Here is a 22,570-nt window from a genome sequence, read left to right as displayed (position 1 = left end):
TGAAAGTCTCTTCCTCTGTCAATATTTTCTAATACTGTATAAGTTCTAAATGAATCAGATTAGAATATAACAGTGCCTGAATATTACAGCCTCATTCCCTTCTGAGTCCTAAAATAGAACAAACAAGATTATTCTAGGGGCAGGGGATCTACCATAACCATTTCGGGAGAAACGAACCATCAGCACACGAACAGAATGGGAGGGAGGGAGGTTTAACCTAATTCCCTTCTGTCTTGAGAATCTGAAAAAACCACCAGGAGACACAGCATGAATACACATTAAAGTGGAAAGTCATCAAGTTATCTGTGTTACTATAGCAAAACATTATTCCCCTGGGTAATGTTTATTACCCTACCATATTAAAAGCAAAAGAGATTCAGATCTCAGCTTTAGGAACCATACACGGCCTGACACAGACGCCCATGCAAAAAAAAAGAGAAGAAGTTGAGACTTGTTTTGTTATACTACTACTTCTAATTACCACTGGTAAGCACCTTGTGCTTACCCAAGGTTTATTGACCATTATTGCCACCACCCTGTTACTTTTTTATTGCTTGACCTGAGAGGAGAGCTTCTTAAGCTGCCTGGCTATGGGTAGCTGACTGTACAGCAGGACTAGGGTGTAACACCACAGCAGCCTGTGTAACAGGCTTGAGCTGTTACAATCCCAGGCTCAATTTCTCCTTAACCTCTGCAGGTCACACCTTAGATATTGTTTTGAACAGCCACCTACAGGAGGAAATTATGACCTGTGAATATATTTTATTTTTACTTATTAAATTGAATTGCATAGTATTTTCTACTTGCACAGTTTGAAAGTGCCAGTCACCAATCCACTGGTCTTACCAACACGACCCACGTGTCAATGCAGGAGGGAGGAAGACCATGTATTTCTCAACCACTGGGCTTCTTGTTCTCTTTGAGTCCACACTGGGGTAACAGATAAAGACACAGACAAGCGAAAATGCAGAACTTTGGGGTCGAGTTTTCAGTCACAAGCACGAATGCACTAGATCACCTTAAATCTCAAATGAATGTGGGTGAGGGGGGATATTAGAAAAAATGCATAATGACATTGTTAACGACACAGACAAGGCTCTGAATGGCAGGACTGGATCCCTTAAAGCACATAACAAGGACCACCACTTTTCTGGCTTAGCCACTCAGAAACGAAGATTTTAACTGCCAGACTGTACGTAACACAATTAATTTTAGATGAATGAATTATTTTTTTCTTCTTTTAAATCAAGAGATTGACTTGTTGCTATAATAATGGGGCAAGGCAGCAAAGAGCACCAGAGTTTTCATTTGTTTTGTTTTGGGTACATCTACAAGGGCCCACATAGCTGCCTATCGCTTTGTGCTGCACGATTGAGGACATGACTCAGAAAAACCCTGCAGGACAAAGAAATCCATTAATTCTCACGTTTGCTTAGCACATGTACCACCAACCAATACAACTTTATTTTATAAAGCTGCTTTCAAAAAAAGCCTCCATAAAGCACTCTACATTAAAAAAAGACAATTTCAATAAATTATCAGCATGGGGAGAGTGGACCAGAATCACACTCTTATTTACCTCCTGCAGGAATTCACACCGACATTAAGGCAACTCTTCCTCCCCACTGACACACACCTCTACCACAAACGAAAAGAGCAAAAAGGTGCCGACAAGCACGAGGAATCTGTGACCCTTAAATTTTCTCATTATTTTACCGAGGAACAACGCAGACTGAAAAAAAGGCTGACTCCTTATAGGGCCTATTTGTCAAAATGACAAGAAATAATTTCTATGGGAAGTTGGAAAGAAAAGAAACTCACAATGCAGACACACCCCAGCCAGTCACTGCACATACTGAAGCTCAATTTAATAAAAACAAATACATAGAAGTAGAACAAAGTATCATTTGGAAGCATAAAATGTGTTACACATCCACACAACTTCTCTTAAGGTAATGTCAGCCTTTGCAAAGCTAAGATAATTAGATGTTGGAAATTTACAGCCATCCGTACCGCATATCCTGCCTGAGCCGAAGGCAGTAAAAACCCAACATAAATCTCACTGAAGCCAATTCCCTGGAGGCATTAGGTTAGCCAGCAACACGTTTAACTCATCCATGTTTTATAGGACACAGCTCCAGAATAATAATTTCAAAATATGCTTTCAAAGGAATATTAAGTTGAAAAACAAGAGCTCTTTACACTAGATATTACTGGTATTATACTACTTATTACTCCAGTATGACATCTATTACAGATTTTACACTAGATACTACACCAGTATTACAGGTATTACACCGGTATTACAATTATTATAGCACTCGTCCTTGTTAGCTTCTGGTAAAGATCAAACTGAACCTCAGGCTCAGAATTGTATAGATATAAGTCTCAGCTAAGCAACCAAATCCTTTTAAACAAAGTTAAAAGCACCCAAAGGATGCTGTGAGTGCCTTGGAATCCTGAGACTAGATAACGAAAGACCAGGAAAGAACCATGCAGACCAAAGAGAAAGACAAACGATGTTGCTGATCACCGATGTGCTGGAATGGTGCAACACTCTGAGCAGAAGGTCACAGTGGCTGTAAGGTAATAAGTGGGTGGAGCACTGCTTTCAAATTTTACTATTAAGTCCCACTGTGCTGGCGTTTCATTTGAGTGTTAGAGTATCCCTCAGGCTGCATGACCTGAGGCAAAGAAAAACAGGTGGGTAGTTTAAGCTCCAGCAACGTGGTCACACTGACCTCCTGCTTCAGTTTATCCTGCTACATAACGCCTCCAGGAGTACCAAAGGATTTTTACTTAAGTCACTGCAATAACTTTAAAAACAAATAACAGGAAAGCTCAGCTTGTCCAATCGCTCAATTCCTATCCCTCCCGCCATCACAGTTCGCTTCTGAGCAAGGACGATTAACGACTGAACTGATACCTCACCTCTAAAGGCATCATCCTACCAGATCCTCTTTTCTCTCCCAACAGACAACCTAATCAGTCGGTGTTACTGAGCCTCTGAGTCAAAACAGGTCGAAGCAGAGCAGCTGGCGAACTTGCTGCCTCACCTCACAGAGAGCTTGATCAGTATGGCAAAACGACGACCGGTCCAACAGCAAATGAGGATCACAATAAGACTGTCATGTGACTCCCAGCCCACCCCTAACATTAGCGTTTTTTTAAACTTTAGTTCACTCTACAGCGGAGTATCTTTGAGGTTTTCTTTACATACAAAGACAATTCAGAACTATACTGCTGTCTGAACATGCAGAGGGTAATTCCAAGCTGAGGGGCAGAAAGAAAGAAAAAACACGTATTTTGGCTAAAGACACCTCTTTACATCCTCACACCTAAGAGGAACTTTTTTGGCCCTTTGTAAGAAGAGTCAGCCTCTGTTTGTTTCTGTGCAGCCTGCAGCCGACACAAGCCTGTGTATTGCACTATTGGGAATTTCTGCTAGTTGGTCCATCTGGTCTTTGTTCATTTACAAATCCAAGATGTGGCAGAAAATACTGTTTATGGGTTTGACCTGCTAAAGGTTGTGCTGTCGAAACCAAAGCATTCTCACTCACCCAGGTCTGCAGCACCATTTAAAGACTACTTGTGTTTGGAGAAGCAAATGCTTATTTTGTCTCTTTACAGAACAGAACAAAAAAATAAAACAGTGTGTGAGTGTGAGTGCTTTCACAGTACAACACTTTATTGATGTCACCTAATATAACTAATAAGGAATTTATTAGCAATTGCTATTGGTCCTTTAAATCAATGACTTTTTGTACATGACACAGAGAAGATTAATTAAGAAAAACAGGCTTAAGTGAACAAGCATGTCGAAATGTCTTTGATGTTTTGCTACTTTTAAGTAACTCCACTATATATTGCACATCATAATTCTTAATTATTCAGAATGACTTCCAATGTCTTAAGGACTTTTAATTGAATCACTGGAGTGCATTATCCATGGTAATTATTTTTAAAATCAAGTATGTATGGTGCCTGTTAGAAAACAAAGACATTTTTACTTCCATTATCTGAACTGCTGTCTGAAAAGAATGTGACCAATTATTCATGACTTAATATTCCGTTTGCATCTGAAGTAAGCACGCATCCAGTCATGGAGTTAAGAGGTCTCCGGTAAAACAGCTTAGCTCTTTGGATGTGCCAAAAAACCAATAGGAGAATAAGTTCGACAGCAGAAGGCTTAACACTCCGCTACAGTCTAAAAACAACTCGCTCTCGCTCTGATGTACAGTAAGAGACAAAACCACGATCACCGAACTTTCACAGCCTCTACATGTGACACCTGCTTCCTTCCTACAGGAGAAGGAAACGTAGCTATCAGGAATCACATATTATATCAAGGAGGATGTTAATCTCAGTCACAGCAGGTGTTTCACTTGCTTATTTCTGGTTTCATAGCACCAGCAGTTGGCTTTTCCTTTTGCTAAAAAGGGGAATAAAATTAGCCTGCTGATGAAATGCTTCATAAATAAGATCCCCGGGGAGAACACAAGATTTCACACCTGGCTACATGAGTAAGCAGTTTTTGTGGGTCACTCTGAACATCCTGCCTGTCGGATTCACACTTTCAGAAGAGCGTCGTGAGATCTGGGAAGTCAAAGCTCTCTGAGGCTTCCTCATCGGAAGAGGGATGATTCTTCGAAAACCCTTTCCTCGCCTCTAGCCCAGGAAGGAAGATTAGAAGCTGCTTCTCTGCAGTTTTCCAAGAGAATGGGTTACTCCTCCAGCAGAACACAGTCACTCTTGGCAGTTTTAATATGATTTTAAGTGTCAGCGGAGTTATCAACTGGAGTAACTGCTTCATTCTAGGCAAGGTTTTTTTTCCCTCGTTGACAATAAAACGGTAACGAGAGATGTGTCCCTTTTCTCAGGCTCAAGTGTGGGGGCTGTTTTTCTCCCTGCAATCGGCACTGGAAGGCACTGCAGCATTTTATTCATGCTTCCGAGTGGGGGACAGAAGGCTAAATGATGCAGAGACGCCTTCATTAACAAGGCCCGATGATGGGAAATGGATGATTTTAATCACCAGAAATGAAACCGAAGCACTCTGGGCCTCATCTGCGGTGTGGAGAAAATTTGAATCAAATTCAAAACGCTGCACTGCGTGTCATAAACAAAGCAGGGATATTCCCTCTGTAGATAAGGCTTAAAGCCTAGCTAAAATTCTATTATAGTGATTTATTTTTTGTTCAAGAACAAGATCGCAGTTGTGTCTCTCCTGCTTTTTAGATATATCACATTTTAGATATAACCACATCTTGAGAAAGTTGAATATAGTAAGTACATTGGTACATTCATTTGCAGATTTTCCAATTGCCTAACAAGGTACAAAGTATTCGTTATGGTTTCACAGATTTTGTCCTGCATGAACAATCAATCTACAATTTTTATGTTGCTTTGCTGCATGCTACTGTGTTTTTACCACAGCAACTATTTTATAAGGGAAAGCAGTACAAGTCACTCTCCTTTGGTGTCTGCTTTGCTTCAGTGCTTCCTCGGTCATTAGAGCATACAGACTAAACTGCTGGAAATGTCCGATATTCAATCTAACTGACCGGAAATTGTTTTTAAAAAAAATATTTTTACATGCTGTCATGAAATCAAGAGATTGTTACTTATTGCTAACTCCAGGGCAGGCAACTAGGGCTGCCGGACAACATGAACGGGTGGCATTAAGGTCTATCAAGGATTCGATTGTTTAATTTTGTCTAACAAAAACCAGCAGGCAAAGGATTGGAAAAGCTTCGTTTAACTGAACACCATGGCAAATGGAAGTACATACACAAAATCACCTCTGCCATGAAACCAGGGCATGAAAACTAACAGCACTTTTAACAGAAGCCAGACTACCACCTCTAAGCAGCACAGACCACATCGTGTGTCTGAATTCTGTGTCCTTCGTGTTCAGTTCAAACACTACCTTCTATGGCAACTTGAAGACAAGCACACCTGAAGCTTTTTCTAAAAAAAGGTTAGGATTCAATTATTATTGTACAGAGTAGTCCTGCTCACATTCTAATATGATAAAAGTTGTTATACACAACCATCCAGAGACATAACTACAGTATGTGGAGAACAAAGCATTTGGGAGGATTTAACCTGAAGTAATACAGGCTGTGGCCACTGGAGGGAGATAAAATGACTTGGAGTCCAACGCTATTACATACTGTGACATACCTGAAGTTAAGAAGTTAAGTTTAGAGCAACAATGCACATTTACAAACTCCCAATTCTTGTAGTTAGCAAATGTCCAGGAACAGCGTAATCTGCTGTGATGCCTTTAGACCTGCTACCACCAAACAGACACCACTGCGGTGATCTCGGGCCGCCTGTACTTACCAGCACTGACTGTGATGGCTTCGATAAACTGGTCTCTCCAGCTGTTTGTTCCAACCAGCAGGGCAAGGTTCGTCTTTTTGATGAGTTTATCCACTGTGCTCTGTGGAGAGACAAACCAGCAACACTGAGTTCCTGGGAGCCAACCTGCACTACACTATAGCACGCTAACTACACTTCCCAGCAGAAAAGGAGGAAAAGCAAAGGTTGTTTTTTTATTTTTTGAAGGAGCTGCTTTATCATAAAGTCACTGAATTACATTCGCTCTGAAGTAATACATAAAAGTCATACAAGGCAGCTGTTCACTGGAGCTTAAAGACTCCACAGCAACACAGGATCTTGAAGAACATGTGGTGCATGCTAATCCACATGGCTGGAGAGCGCTGCAATCTTTTTAGTTCAAAGGCACATTTTTATTAAGGCAATTTCTAAACTTGGTAACATCAGACAGAAGTACTATGGCCCACAGTGAGGTAAAATAAGGAATTCCACCTGGGAATTGCTGGTTTTCACAATGGTATGATAAGCTATGCATTACAATAAAAACTGGATATTTATTCTCTGATTTGAACCAATAATGTCTAGGATTGGTGTTCTCTAAAGCAATCATAAAGCATTGCTCTTTAAGGTTACCGGCACAAAGTACGAAATTTACAGTTAAAGAACAGTGTTTGTCTAATAATGATATCTTTACAACACACTAGTCATCGGAGACACAACGCTCCAATCACGATCATTAGACTGTCATGAACAAACATTACGAAGGGCAGACCAGTGGTAGTTTTGCACTGGTATTATGATGTTAATATATATTCATGAAACAGTGTTACGCCACCAATCGCTGTGAAAAAGCTGACTTTATATTCTTCTAGGAAAGCTAAGGCAAGAGATGAAGAGCCAGTGTCCAGCACAAGCACAGCCTATCTTTTTTTGTGCTGAAAATAAAATCAACTTTCCTCCTGCTTGAATACTTGACAGCAGAATTACCATAGAGCAAGGGGCATATGGTTATGCTTAGTTTTTTTCTAAATGAATTTTCATCCACATGTAGATGCACGCTATAATACATTTCGATTAAAATACAAAAAATTAGTTGGGAATGACCAATTGTTTCTCCGGTGGCAACTGTGGTTTTCCAAGTAACTTTGGAATATTAGCTAATCTCTTTAAGCCTAGAATTCTCCTGGTTTTGAGTATATGGATGCACCATTATTAACATGTGCACATGTTAATGGGTTATTTTGGGTTCATTGTCATAGTTTCAAGATAAAATGCCAAAATGCCTAAAACTTGTTTTTCTAAAGATACACAATCCATGAAGTACATCTGTACTGAAGATCCATGAAGATCCCCAATGAAAACTGAAAGATCTCTGGCAATGCAGTTCACAGTTACTTCATTGTGTGTAATGCTCAGTTTTGTCAAATAATCTTTTAATGGTACCAAAGAACAAAGAACGTACACTAATAATTGCATGATGTTTTTCAGCCTTAGATCTTTTCTATCAGTTAGGAACCCCAATTTTAATATAAAATCAAAACTGAAGACCATATTGAATACTATCAATACTTCCATTAATTATAAAAACCTAAAATTACAACTGCAAGTTCACAGCTCCACTGTGCTTAGTGTAAGTACTGATTTCACACACCACTAGACTTGGTATGTTGATCTCTGGACCCTAGGTTGAAAGTTGACCTGTTGCAGATATGGGTTAAGACCGCACTCCCTTCTAAGAGCTACTCATCCTAACAAGAGGAATAAAAATATTGCAGAAATTCTCATTTACAAATTGCTTGCTTGACATAGCCAGCACTATGCAGAGATCAGAAATACTAGAGCTACGTGTAGGCAGAAATTCATGATGCAAATTGATCTGCCCTGTGAAAAGTATGGATTCTCAGGAAGGAAACTGAAAACCCTCTAGTGACTCTGACATGCAATATCGATGAAGAATCTATTAACTACCCACGGGATGCTCAAGACTCAATTCTCTATCCCACCACCATTCCCCTTCCCTCCCCATCTCCCCAATAAACAAGTAAGCAAAAAAAAAAGCAAAACGAGAAAGACTCTTCCCTGCTATTTCACACTTCTGGAGGCACTGGATTATAAACACATCATTATCAGGTTACGCTCTTCATAGTAGACTGATCCAATTCAAAAGCCTCATCTCTTTTGTTCTTAATAGGATTTGCCCACATAACCGAGTCCCAGGACATCATCTCAAAAGTGATAAGATGGCTAGAGATCTGACAGCTACCAGCAAAGCTGCTGGGGTTTTGGGTCTGCAAGCCTCTCTGCATAGTAGCTCTGACAGGCTCTGCTTTTCTCTCTGCAAGTTAGGTTGGTTGAGGCCTGTAATGAGGTTGCCTCTGTTGTCAGCTTTGAAAGGTCAGATTCGTTTGAAGGTGGAACCCCTGTAGAGGCTTCTGCCGCACAAAACTAGATGCCGCCCTTCCGGCACAATCACTTGGTCAAGAACAGCGAAGGAGACCTGTCCACCTACAGCACGTGAAGCTCAAGGAGGAAGGACATGTATAAAATGCAGCCATCCCTGATCCAGTACCTTGAATTCGTATGACTCCTCAATGGTCACTTCAAGTTTCATGTGTTCTCCAAGCATGGGCCTGCCCATCTCGGCGATGCGGCGCTCCTCCTCATCTTTGCCAGTCAGAGGCTCCGTTTCATCCCCTTCCTCTGCAAAAGAGAACAGCTTGGAAGTTTAGCCAGATTAGTGAAGCTTTTCCCGCCTGTTCCTGAAAAGCTTATCTGGAGGATCAAGAAGCTGGAATGTTGTGTCTTACTAGGAGCTACGCTGTCCACTGCAGAGTCTTGCTGAATGTAAGCCATTCCACATCAAAACTAAGCTTAGTCAGACATGCTTCAGGCAGGGCAATCTTTCAGGAATTTTGTCAATAAATGGCATAGAATTCATCAGTTCCTCCAACGAATTTTTCCATGTTTCAGTGTAATCCAATTTCAGTTTCCTCTCGCAGTGTGTAAGAAAATAATGAAAGGCATGTGCTTTTCTACCAATACATTATTTAAGTAACCTTACATTTTAATTACAAGCAATGGAATGGTCCTGTAAATGCCGTATTGTGAGATTAAATGGTCTAACTGAAGAAAATGACAAATCTTAAACGGTGTTTGTTTCTAAACAGTAATTAAATGTAACACAAAATGAGATTGTATTACAAAAGCCCATGTTTTGGCTGGACTGGAAAATGTATACAGTAGGTGGACCCATGAAATTCCATCTAACAAGACCAGAAAGCTTCTGCACACACAAATAAAAAAGCCCTACAGAGGAAAAGGGAAAGTAAATGCATACATGTCTAATGTGACTCACGTGGCAGCAACGGGTCACCAGAAATTTATTCATGACTCATACCAGGTTTGCTACTCTATGTTTTCTGAAAAAAAGAAATGGCTTTGCAGTGGAAAAGCAGGCTGGAATCCAGCTATTTTGTTAACAAAAAAACAAGATTAACGGGCCTTAGACGTATAAAATGCACTGTAGGTCTATAACAAGAATAACTGTATAGGTGATGATGGTCTTGCAGAGGAAGACAGAACCTGCCAACATATCAGGCTGTAACTGCAACAGCTATCTGATCCACTGCAAGACTTCTGCAGTCTTTAGCCACAAGGGCTCATAGCCAATAGAGTTTTCATATAATATGATGTTTTTCACGTGTCTATGTAAGGGGTGTGGTTCAAATTAATTATATAAGAAGAAGTAAAAACATTCTTGTGTTCTCCTTTAAAGGGGGACATGGGTGACTAACACAGTGTAATAGGGGTCTTTACAACCCAAACCCATTCTGTCTATGCTGTTTAAACTGGGCATCTACCCAATATATTCCTCTAATGTGGCCCTGGTTGTACTGCTGGCATTTACCAATCTACTGCAAGGGGAATTAGTTTTAAAAGTATTGTGGATGTGTACCATTTCTCTTCATGCTTCCTGAGTTCCTTACTTTCTAGATTGTTTCTCCCTTTTGTTTCTGATAGAATTCTGACACTCTTGTATAGTAGTTGTATAGTACCCTGGTCTGGTCATTGTCTCGGGTTTACTGTCACAAAAATAAACTGGCAGTAGATCTGCTCAGCGGTGAAATCTTCACCACAATATATAGTGCCCTCCGAGATGGTTGGACCACAGTAGGTGCAGTGAAATGAATTACTGGGCAGTATACCATCAAAAAGAACTGTGTGTTTTCATGAAATAATTCTTCTGCTGGATTTATGATGGGTATTTGCTCTTAAGGTTATTTATTAGGAACATTTAAGTTCACATACCATCTAGTTTGTCTTTAATCCACATGTCAGATCACAAAGGAATGTTGAAAATGTTATCTGGAGACTCTCGGATACAAAAGAGTATCTTTGAGTTCATTAAAAACTCAGGGCCTAACTGCGTTCAAATGTAATTTAAATAAATATGATCCTAGCCAGCATTTAAAATAAAGGCGGTCCTATTTACAAAGCTGCGACCCATGACTTATTAAAACATTTTTTATTTAGATTTTAATGAATAAATTACAATTTAAAATCCTGTGACTTATTTTAAGAGTTAATTATTCATGTATTCCTTCAGATGTGGCCTTGACTAACCCTGTCTTACCAGTACAATTTGCCTGGGCAATACATGGTATGCAGAAAACTGAAATCCAGACTAAACACTTCTCTTTAGAACTACAGTTTAAAACACAAGCCAAATCTCTATGTAGCACTGGAATATGATTATTAATGACCAGAAATGCTTGTACTATATCAATTTTTTTATTTTGTGGCGAGAGCCCACATTTATTTAAGTTATGCATGTGATTTAAATAATGGAGCGCATAATGTAAAAGTACAGTACCAGTTGACCTTGGAGGAATTTATCCAATTGCCATAATACTTGAAATGGCAAAAACATCAAGGTTTTTTGCATTACTAAACAGCTTTTCTATCTTCTGGATTGCTTTAAATACCAAACAGACTGCCAATAAATGGGTAATAAATGTATTAGGTTGAAACTTCTACTGTATACGTAAAACTTCTGAAGTGGCAGACATGACCAAAAACAGAAGTTAATGTTTTTCAAAGATTCAGAAGTATCTGGGAAAGCTGCACAGAAATTCGGATATGGAGAAGCCTGTCAATCGGTCAATTAAATGCACCGGTCAATGGGACAAGATGGTGAGATTTTATTCTCCCAATCTGTGCTGGTTTCTGGAAACTGACAAAAACACTCCACTTTTAAATTCTTGGACTATATATAGCTGTGGCTTTTCTGAGTACCATGCCAAATTAGCTGGGAAAATATTTTCTGAGTATGGGGCTGAAAAAAAAAAATCTTCTTTAAAAAAAAAAGAAAAAAAGGGCAACTTCCAGGTTGTCTGCAGCAGCCTGTTTTGATAGAACGTGACGGAGTAAGGGACTTATACAGAAAGCCCCTGTCACTGCCAGTACAAGGAGCTTAATTTCAGAGTTACCTTTGATTAACGCAATCTTTTTAAGGTGCTCAATTTGGCATGAGGGGACTGCTGTGAACCCCAGTTCACCCACTAGCATGTAACATAGCGTAAAGGGGTCACACACTGGGGCTTTCACGCCAGCTGCGAGGACACTAGTGCTTTTATAGAGCCAAGCAGAATGAGAAAGAAGGTTGTACAATATATTCACGAAAAGGGTGTTTGCTTTTTAAAACTCCTAAAACAGGTATTTAGTAAAGTACCCTGCGCTCAACATTTGTGATCATTTTGCAAAGAGGACAATGAAGAAGGGCGAAATCTCGCTTGATCTTGATTTTCAGAATGAACACAGACTGTGAAGGCAACACCTTCTCTTCTTTTGGGATTTTAAACAGTAGATGTGAGAAAAGTGAATGTGGGGATCACTGGCTTGTGGCTTGAATGGCGGCTCTTCCTGTCATTGCAAGGCAGAATTCACCAAGCGCTGTGTTGCTTATTCACTAACCAGGAACGTGAGCTGGGTTGAGAAAGCTGTGGGCTGGTTGGTCTGCCCTGCCGATGATGTGTTGTTGCACCAGTGATCCTGCTCAGTATGAGATTAACCGCAGGTTTGGATATTGGGTGTCTGTGCGTGGCTGAGGAGTCGATGGTGCGAAGCAGAATTTGTGGAGTAATTACTGAACGCCTCTTAAGTTACGCCCTGAAAGGTCACGCTCAGTAAATCATCTCGAGCTGCGGCAGAACCAATTCTCTGATTCTGTATTTGTTTAAAGCCATGGCATAGAGGGGACGTTCAGTGCTTTATTTTAAGAGAACTACATTCATTCTATATAATTAATTCTGAAGGATGTGAAAGAGGTCTCATACCCTTAGTGGTCAACATTGTAAGTCCTCCCATAACGGATTGTGAAAATAAAACATAGTGGACTTCTCCCAAGATTTGCCACATTTTTGCTTGATAGCGAAAAGCAGACGTTACTACACAGAGGTATGAGGTCTCCAAAGTCTCCTTCTACTCATTTACAAAATTGCTAAGCTTTCAAGAAGCATCTCTCTAACCCTTTCTGACAGTATAAATCTATACAATATTTCAAGCAGAATAACTTGAAGAACAATTCTTACCGGACAGAGGGTACGATACGGTCAGTGATGTTAAAGTGATGTTTGATTTGTGCCTCACTGGTCAATTTTGAATTTGTCGTGTAATTAATCCAATTAAGTAACAGTCAACTCGTGTGAGATGAAACCCAGAAAGCCCTGCTGTCAGAGGAGGACCCTCCTGCTGGAGGGAAGAATCTGTACCATGAAGAATATTGATGTTTGTCAGAACGCCGAGGCTCAAAGCAACAGGACTGCGGCCCTAATTTCACCGAGCTCGCTCTGTGTACTGTGGCCTCTGCCTCCCAATCCCCCAGGGAAACTGCAGGGCAGCACGGAGTCTGTCTATTTCTGTTCCTTCTAAACAACCAATTAGATATGCCTGACTAGAAAACTGTTTTAAGCTCCCTATTCTATAAGAATTTAGAGCACTTTAAGTATTCTGCCGCTCTTTCAATAATACTACTTCGGGCATACTTCCGCCATTTATAGGAACAGTATTTAAGAAAACAATTATTTGCCAATGAGTACAAACATATCCATTTCCCTCTTAAAAGTTTTCCTTTTTAGCTTCCTTTTGAGCTCCTTTTATCTCCCGGCAGAACGCCATCTGCCTTTTGCTTAAGAAATGCAGATGGCTTATGGTTGTCATGTGATTGGATTTGTTTTTATTTCAATAAACTGTAGTGCTTCTTTTAAATGTAAACGTCTAAGTGCTACAGTCTGTACTGCACTGTAGTAATCTTTGCGGTACTACATTTCCTTCAGAATTCTCCTCTTATACATTCATTTCACAGCCTCATAGAGGTTGAATGAATGAAGTTAAATGCTTCAAACACTGATGGTAGCACCACTACTTTACCTCCTAAATGACACATGGCTATGACTTGGGGATCCCGAGAGAGAACGATGGAGACCCCAAAATTCTGAAGCTCCTAGAATTTTGTAACTGGAATTTCTCAGATGCTATTAGCCAATGCTGTGACTGAGGTAGAGGCTGGACTTTCCAAATCAAAGCAAAAGCAGAACGATCAATAGCTCGAAACAGAATCTCAGGGGTGGAACGCCGGCGATCATACTGCTGGTGTGACATGCTTTGGGACAGCGTGTTACACAGCATGCCAGACAATTCAACACTGAACGTTTCAAAACACTGGAAGAGGCAGCCAAGCCTGGTCGAGATCAAGGGGCTGACTTGAAAGGAAGACAGCTTCATTCAGGCTGGTAATGTTAGAATCGTGGGTTCTCCTTTTTTATCTTTAAGGTGAATAAAACCTCGACTCGAAACAACTGAGTGCAAAATATTAGTGGGCACAGAGGTGTCAAAGAAAAGCAGACGCTGTGAAATTATTTGTTGAACGGCAATTAAAATGCAGTCAAAGGAGTGACACAAAGAAGAAAAAGTACCTGCGAAGCAGACGACAGAAGAAGGAACTGGATTGTCCCTACTTTGAACTTTTCTGTAGACATTCTGGCCTAATGGAGTGATGATCAGAAGACAAATTTATTTACACAGTTCCAAAAGGGGAAGGGGAAAGAGAGGAATGGATTATTTTGTTTTAGTAGTGGTGTTTGTGTTTAATGCGTGGTCACAGATGCACAACAGTTCTTTAAAGGTAAGCAAGCTGTGTAGAAAGCTCATTTACACCAGGCCTTTCAGAATAAGAAAGGGGAGGAATTACCCCTTGGACCAACCTAGTCCAAGACTTATTTTGCTGAAAGTGATGCATGCTCATGTGGACTAGACAGTAGAGCTGAATTCTTGAGGCTGGCCTTGTTTAGGTGCCCCAAGATCTAGCTTGAGACAATCTACTGTTTCTACATCCCAGGTCTGAACAGAAGTGTTTTCCAAAACCAATAAACAACAGCAGTATTCAAAAATGAATAAACGACAGCAGTGTCGGTGTCTAAATTTCTTTAAGTGCTAGGTTCAGGATTTTAATTTCAAAACTGGCCGAAACAAAAAAAAAATCATGTTTACAGTAAATTCCGTTTTACACAAGAAAATGACCTGGAAAGTAAATTATTGTGTTTTAAAAGCCTGTGCTATGCGGCAAACACTACCTGAGGTTTGAACACGTACAGTATCAGTGAGTCAGATCTGCAAAACGTGTTGAAGCTAATGGTGTTAGGGTTAGTTCTGTCATATCATTCTCTCATTTATGCAGAGGTTACAAGCAAAAACAAATTAAAAAAAGACCACCAGATCAGTGTTTAATTCCAGGGTTTGCTTGAAAATTTCAAAATATTATCCATAATTTGTAGCAGACATTACCAGGATACATCACTGTTTAGCTGATAAAGATTAAAAGGTTCACAATTCACAGAAAAGGTAATTAAATATCATCATAAGCGTTATCATCTCTAATGGCCACATGACAATCTGTAAGAGATGTCACAAAAAATACTGCAAATTGCTCATTGTGCATTAAGTCCATGCTTCTTGAAACTTAATAGGATAAAGTTTAACTTTGTGCATGGCTTTGACGACTCATCTAAAAAGCTGGTCCAAAATTTGTGGTTTTACCATTGCAGAAATCAGGTGCCATTCACAATCAAGGTTCAATTCCTTATTTAAATGTTTAAAGATCATTAATTCCAATTATCTTCATAAGTGAGAATCTTCAGCAGTGTTCTTTAAGGACAAGTCTTGACTGAAAAAGCTGTGAGCTGCTTGGCTTTGAATTCATTAGCTTCAGCACCCTTCCCGCTACGTGACTGTAATATCTAAACGAAACAAGGGAGAGCATCAATGATATAAAAAGGCTAAGGGTATCTTAAATTGATATGAAACAGACTGGCCACTGACCGAGACAGTGGATGTCAGAACTGAACACAATGGCTACAAAAACCCAGGAGATGCTGATCCATGCGTTCTTGGGAGAGGAAAGTATGTTAACGGACTGCAACCAGAACCTGAAAAGTCCTTTTGGCTTCACTTCTGAAAAATTTTGAAACAAGCACTGTACAATGAAATAGTGAAAAATCTAATTATTTTGTCAGATAATCGAGATGTGTTCCAATAATCCACCTCACAGGATTACCATCAAAAATAAACCCTTCAGTTTGCGAAATATGAAGGGGACTGCTTGGCCTTCAGAACACTAGAAATACTGAATTTTCTCAGAAATGTAACAGCAACATTTCTTATTTTTTAGTAGAGAGTAGGAAGATGTTGGTGATGTAGAACACATGCAAATTTAGATTATTCCTATTTTATGCCAAACTATTGTACGATAAGATGCACAAATGAATGACATTTTATTAAAAAAACGATGGAAGGTGACAACATGCCAAATTTCACATTGCGAAATGGATGCCAAAAGGACTTCAGTTTATTTTTTCTTGTCGGAAATTTAGCATCTGTTGTGATGAAGTTATGAAAATAGGCTCTTACCATACAGAACCCGCCCTTTTAAACAAAAATGAAGTCACTTATTAATAAAAAAAACATCTGACAATTGGTTAAATTAAAATTTTATGATTTGAGAGATTTTGTAACAGAAATCCGTACCTGTCTTCACGAATCCACCTAAAATGTAACACACAAAGGAACACTTTGAAAACAATCCTTTTCAGAGTTTCATTGAATGAAAATGTACCTAGTTTGTTTGTGGCTAGTAAGCACAAGCCAGCAAAAAGTGTTTCAGTCATTAAGAAATAAATTATCATTCTGTTCTTTTATGAATAAAATAATCATCAATAATCAATCATAAGCACTCAAAAATAGCACAGTTTTATTTTAAGAGAATTGACTGTTTCTGTGTCTACATTAATCACTTGTCTAAAATCTGAATTTAAGACCAGCCTGAGAATATAATTAAAAAGGGTTTAGTCATCTTTCAAAGCAATTTGAAAACAAAACTTAACATTCTTATAGAATCTTTTTGTGAATTAGATTTTCTAAAGCTGTTTTTTCAATAATGAAGCCTTGCACAGCTCTATCATGAGCTTTTTCCTTCGGAGAACAGAAAAGTCCTTAAATTAAAAATCCAGTACCAGATGGATATAAGTTACGAGTTAAACTGAGATTGAATGTTGCATTTATGTACAGGATTATGAATGATAACCCTGATCGTTTGAACCACTCAGGGATTATATGGGATAATTCTCACTAAAAATCCTGCATTTTCCTTCCTTAAAACAAGTTATCCTTGAATACAAGGACAAAGATTTTTTAAATGTAGAACCTTTTAAAATACAGTCTCTAAAACACTTTATTCTATAAACAGATTGGGAGAAAATATTTTTTTTATTTCAATATGAACGTTTTTTAAGGAACAATTAAAAACTGAAAAAGCTGTGGCACATTGCTGTAAAATGTCACTTATCCCTTTTGACTCTATCTGTACTTATATATTTCTATGAAATCATCTATCATCATTCCAAGTCTGTGAGTGAAACTGAGCGCTTTAATGTGGTTCTATAAGCATTGGACTTATGTAGTAGCACAAAACATGCAGTGACAATGTATTTTCAAACACTTGCACTTCTAATTAAGGAATTAAAAAAAGAGGAAAAAGGAGGTGGAAGGAAGGTATGAAAATGAAACACTAAACAGCATTTCCTGTATGAAAGAGACAAAAGGTAAAATAAAAGATAAAGGACAGCTTACCATACTCATGCAGCAACAGGGCTGACAAGATGCCAAACGCGCACACAGAAAAAAAAGAGCAAGACAATGAAAACATAAGGAAAAAAAAAGAACATAGTTAGAACAAACAGCACACAAGCCACTGTCGAAATACATAACTCATATGCCAGATGATGCAGACATGAAGAGGACTCTGTTTGAAGAACAGTGCTTTCTGGAGGAACGACTGCTGGAGCCTACTGTATTTGTCCTTCAGACATGTGAACATGACATTCTGTGTCAAACACTTAGCACAGTGGGGAAACCTTTTTCCTATGCAGCATTAGGCCAGTAATATATTTATGCTGTAATAATAATTAAATTATTACATTTATCCATCGCATACAAGTGTCAAAAAAAAACTAGAACCGAAGGCTTGCAGACAAAGGACTGCAAATGCCAGGGCCAGTATTTCTAGATCGACATAAAACGTGAAAGTTAAAATAAATTGGGAATGAAGTGTGTTTAAAAAAAGCGTGTATCTGCATCTGTTACAATTTGTTTGGAAATAAAGGTGCATGGAGTGTAAGAAAAGCTTGAGATAAAAATATAAAATTGACATTATGGCATTACCAGAAAGTTTTCATATTTTTAGTATTCCTTTATTTTGGGCAAAGTAGCTTCAGCTTAAATTAGAGTACATAGTTTCAATTCAGAATGTATTGAAGTGATTATTGCCGTTTACATTTTTTTTTTGCTGCTGGTTTTTCAAACATAAAAATCTAACACATTGTCATAATAATCGGGCAGAGCGGTGGCTCTGTGGCTCAGGATCTGCGCCTGTGGCTGGAAGGTTGCCGGTTCAAATCACGCAGCTGGCAGAGGAATCCTACTCCGTTGGGCTCCTGAGCAAGGCCCTTAACCCCCAACTGCTCCAGGGGCGCTGTACAATGGCAGACCCTGCACACTGACCCCAAGCTTCTCTCCCTGTCTGTGTCTCATGGAGAGCAAGCTGGGGTATGTGAAAAGACAATTCCTAATGCAAGAAATTGTAAAGGGTTAATAAAGTGATGTTATTATGTTATTATTATTAATAGACCGTTCTTGGACTTATCCAGACAGACATGAAATAACTGGGATTGTGTTTGGGGGGTTAATTAGTGTGTGCTTGTTCTATTCAGTCATTCATTGCAGACTGTTTGTGATCTTTTCCTCTAGAGTCCTTTAGTAATTTATCAAGTCCATCTGTGGCCCTGCAAGCAGATATAAATCCAGTGTGTTGCATCTTAGGGAGCAGGAACAGTTTGTTTTTGCTCTCTCTTTCCCCAGTGAAGTATATTTTAAACTTGCTGACTGCAGAATTAGGATTGCTCCAACTCAGCCCAGTGATTCCACATGCATCAAACAAAAGACTACATAGAAATTCTCTTGTAAAATGTTATAACAGAATAATTAGTCTAGAGAATACACTGCAATTATGTTCTGCAAGGCCATTTATTTTCTATCCAGCCCTCAGTAACTGTTGAGACTAAACACAAAAAAATATTGAATGCCACAGTATTTGCAATCATTTGAAATACTGATGCTCTTGGATGGAGGCCATGTTCATTCACAGACTGAGTTCTGCTAAGAGACAAGCCAGTACAGGGTACCGAAAAAAGAAGCAAACTTGTAGTTAGATTTGAACTCAGGTGGCTTACAGTACTTCACTAATAAAGCTATTGCTGTCTTAGGGCTGTACCTAGACAAGAGGCCAGGCCTCTCTTACAGAATGGGAATTTATATTTGGACTTGGAATCACAAAATAATACACAGGGATCAAATTTAAATCGCTGCACTAAATGTCAGAACTAACAGATGAACACTGCTTCTAAAGCCAATGGCTTGTGAGGCTTGGAGCCAGACAAATATTTGCTGTAGAACGGTGTCTTCTTGAAGACTGACATTAATGTATGTGGGAGGTTAGATTATAAAGACATGAACTTATTTCTTCAAACAAACCTCACTGCAGTGTAAACACAACTGGCGGTACGGTGGTTTTTTTTTCCCCCCGGAAAAAAAGGTTTGTGGTGATTAACTGCTGCACGGCAAAGCTGAATTCGTTGGAGTGTGGATTTCAGTTCCCAAAAAAAAACGGAGCTGAGTTTTTGCATTCCATCTTTTTTGTTCTTTAGCCTTTTTTTCCCCGACAAAACCGATCTGTAGCTCTCACCTGAGAACCTAGCCACCCAAAGAACTCCAACCGTTAAGTGTGATTCATTTATTTAAAACAATTAGGATAATATCTTAAATCTACTGTAACTGTAAGGGGGTGGATTAAGAGAGTTTAACCAAGTATGGTACATTTACACTAAGAAATTACAATGTTATAAATTGGGATGAACTACTGTCTTACCATACCTGCTACTGTGTTGTCATTGGAGTGACACAGGATTATACCAAAAATGATGGATGCTTAGCAGATGTCAGGAGAAGGGGCAAAAGCGGTTTGTGTGTGTAAGCATGCTCTCATTGTTCTCAGTGAACCATAAGAAAATAATTATTCTAAGCAGAGCTCAGCGGAATCAATTAGGGTGTGCCGATATGAGCAAAAGCTAATTTTGGGAATACTAGCCGCATTGTAATAATGCACTGTTCAATTAAGTCTTATGTTTTTTTACTTTTTCTTTGGAAACTGAGCAAAAGCTTGGGCGCAACAAGCCACAGGAGACAGAAAAAGTGTGAGAGTAGAGAGACAGACAAATGGCAGAAGACAGAGGAAAAAGGCTTTGGAGGTTCTGATTTATCTGCTCTGTTGTACTCTCACACCTGCCCATCCTCGCCTTTTCCATATTGGCTCCTGCAGCTCTACGTAGAAATAGGACTGTTTATCATACTCCTCGCGGTCAAGAATTTTAATGGTAATGGTCTTCCTGTGGGGACACAAGACAGATTCAAACAATGGGGGGAGGCTGGAATGACACACACACACACACACATTTCCAAACTCCTTGGCATCGCACTCAACCCTGTGGTCAGGTGGTTAGTGAGATGTCATGACAGGAGACAGTCTGCGCACATTCACGTCATTTTAGAGTGCAAACAAGGCGGGACAAAGGGCAGCCTCAGAAGGTTGTGATTGTAAAAGGACTGTGGTTCTTTTTGATTGCATGCTATTAAAGCTTCATGTAATACCCCTTCGCTGCTTTACTTAATTTAACTATGTGTAGTACAGTATATAACTATGCCTTATGCCAAAACTGTAGAACCAGCTTTGCCCAGATTGTGAGGTTCCGCCTCCTTTTGCGCTGCCCCCTAGTGGTGTGAATGTGCGCAGTGCTACAGTGAACCAGCCTGGCTGCAGAGGAGGCCCCGCAGTCCCAGACCGGAGAGGGGTGGGGGAGACAGGTCAGGCAGGGAAGCCCTGGCCCACAGAGCAGGTCCCCCACCTTTCTTCTCACTCATCTCCACCAGGCGGGGCTCTCCAATCTCAACGAAGAAGTTCTTGTTTTTCTCATACTCCTCGTCATCAATTACTTTGACCTTTATAGTTTTGCTGAAACAGAGAAAGAATACAGAATTGCAGGAAAAAGGAAGTAAGGAAACAAGACAGGAAGTAAAGACAAGAAAGGCTGCAGCCAAGCTTATAAGGACACACACACAAAAAAAAGATGGAGGTGATCGGGGAAGAAGAGAACTTGGATAAAATCATGCTTTGTAATGAACAGAGTTTTTGAAATCGAGCAAAAACAACAGAAAACAAACTGGTGACATATTTCAAACAACTTGTAGTGGAATACATTCTGCAGACAGATCTTTCCACAGTAATTCTTATTAATTTAAATTCTTCTTCTTCAGCACACTAACAGCTTTAATGTTCCACATTATTGCATAAGGCAGAGGTGAACAATACTGTAAAAATTAGCTATCCAAGGTATGTACTCAGTAGCAATTTAAATTTCTTTCGCCCATGGCTGCCTTTTACAATGCACTTCACAATCTTAGCGATTCCTTTTTGAAACACAACCATAGAACATTGCCTTTAATGCTCCTATTTGCAAGGCTAACAAATCGATTCCGAATAATTGACCATCAACTAAAGTTTGGGAAAGTGGATCAATAACGTCCTCTGTCAAGCCCATTAGAATCACAAGCTGATTTCTCCACATAACAAAAAGACTATTTTTAGAAGCTTTAATTTCTCCAGGCAGACAGAATAAATTAACATGAATTATTATCATGACTTTTTTAACTACTAGCTTAGAGGGCAAAACAACATTAGAATAAAAAAGTGTCAACATGACTTAAATTAAGCCTGTCGTTTTCTTTCCACAGGTTGTGAGGAAACAGAAGATGAGCTCACATGTGAGGGCTACGATTTGAAAGGCAAAAAGTGCTTTTATTACCCTGTGCTCCTCTTTTTTACTGGGATACAGTTGCTTTTTTTCCCCTCTGGTGACCGTTTTTTGACCTGATAAAATTCAGAATAGGCATTTATTTTCAATCTTCTATGCCTTGCTTCCAAATGTCTATAGCACAGCAATTTGAGACAGTCCTGATAGTCCTAATCTTGCTGCTTACTGAAACATGGTATAGGACAGTCCCTCAAACTATTTGGAGGAGGAGGTCCCACAGGTGCTGTGCAGTCCCGCAGGAGCCCACCCAATTCGACCGGCTGCAGTCTGAATGGTTCTGGACCAAATGTGCACTGCCACTGTGGATTCCTGACCAGAGCAGGCAAGTGACATCATCTGGCTTCCTAGCACAGGCAGGGCAAATTGTGAACTTCAGAGAGAGAGGCTGCTTCCAGTCTAGCTGCTCAGGACTGCGTCTGTCCTTCTTGCATTTGAAGCCTCCTAGATCTAGTTAGGTCAACGGAGAAATGTCTATAAAGTGGGTGTAGTTTAAAGAAGTGTGGAACATTTTTAATGTCCTCCAAAAAATGTGACTGGGTTAACACTGCGTTAATGATTGCCAACCCCAGTCCTGCAGTAACACGGTCTATTCTAGTTTTTGCTCCAGCTGAGTTGTTAATCACAGGCTAATTGATTTTGAGTTTTTTGATTGTGGTCTTAAAAGGTCAAATTAAATGATGTCAATTGATGTA

General features: G+C 39.5%; 1 protein-coding gene across 3 annotated transcripts in view; it reads right to left on the bottom strand.

Annotated features, from left to right (window-relative positions):
* Positions 1 to 22,570, bottom strand: part of LOC148819939 (sodium/calcium exchanger 1-like) — a 170,428-nt gene that overhangs the window by 16,854 nt on the left and 131,004 nt on the right. For 2 of the 3 annotated variants that reach the window (XM_088934379.1, XM_088934378.1), the window contains exons 3-9: positions 20,913 to 21,019; positions 17,527 to 17,547; positions 16,426 to 16,443; positions 16,309 to 16,323; positions 14,319 to 14,387; positions 8,915 to 9,045; positions 6,349 to 6,448 (exon numbers count right to left, since the gene is read on the bottom strand). In XM_088934379.1, the coding sequence (XP_088790505.1) occupies positions 6,349 to 6,448; positions 8,915 to 9,045; positions 14,319 to 14,387; positions 16,309 to 16,323; positions 16,426 to 16,443; positions 17,527 to 17,547; positions 20,913 to 21,019 (461 nt within the window). Of the gene's footprint in view, positions 1 to 6,348; positions 6,449 to 8,914; positions 9,046 to 14,318; positions 14,388 to 16,308; positions 16,324 to 16,425; positions 16,444 to 17,526; positions 17,548 to 20,292; positions 20,397 to 20,912; positions 21,020 to 22,570 lie in introns of all 3 variants that reach the window. The other variant, XM_088934381.1, reaches the window with a different exon arrangement.

Source organism: Atractosteus spatula, chromosome 15 (genome assembly GCF_055471065.1).
Source record: "Atractosteus spatula isolate fAtrSpa1 chromosome 15, fAtrSpa1.hap1, whole genome shotgun sequence".
Classification (NCBI taxonomy): domain Eukaryota; kingdom Metazoa; phylum Chordata; class Actinopteri; order Semionotiformes; family Lepisosteidae; genus Atractosteus; species Atractosteus spatula.
This window is presented reverse-complemented; position numbering and strand designations above follow the sequence as displayed.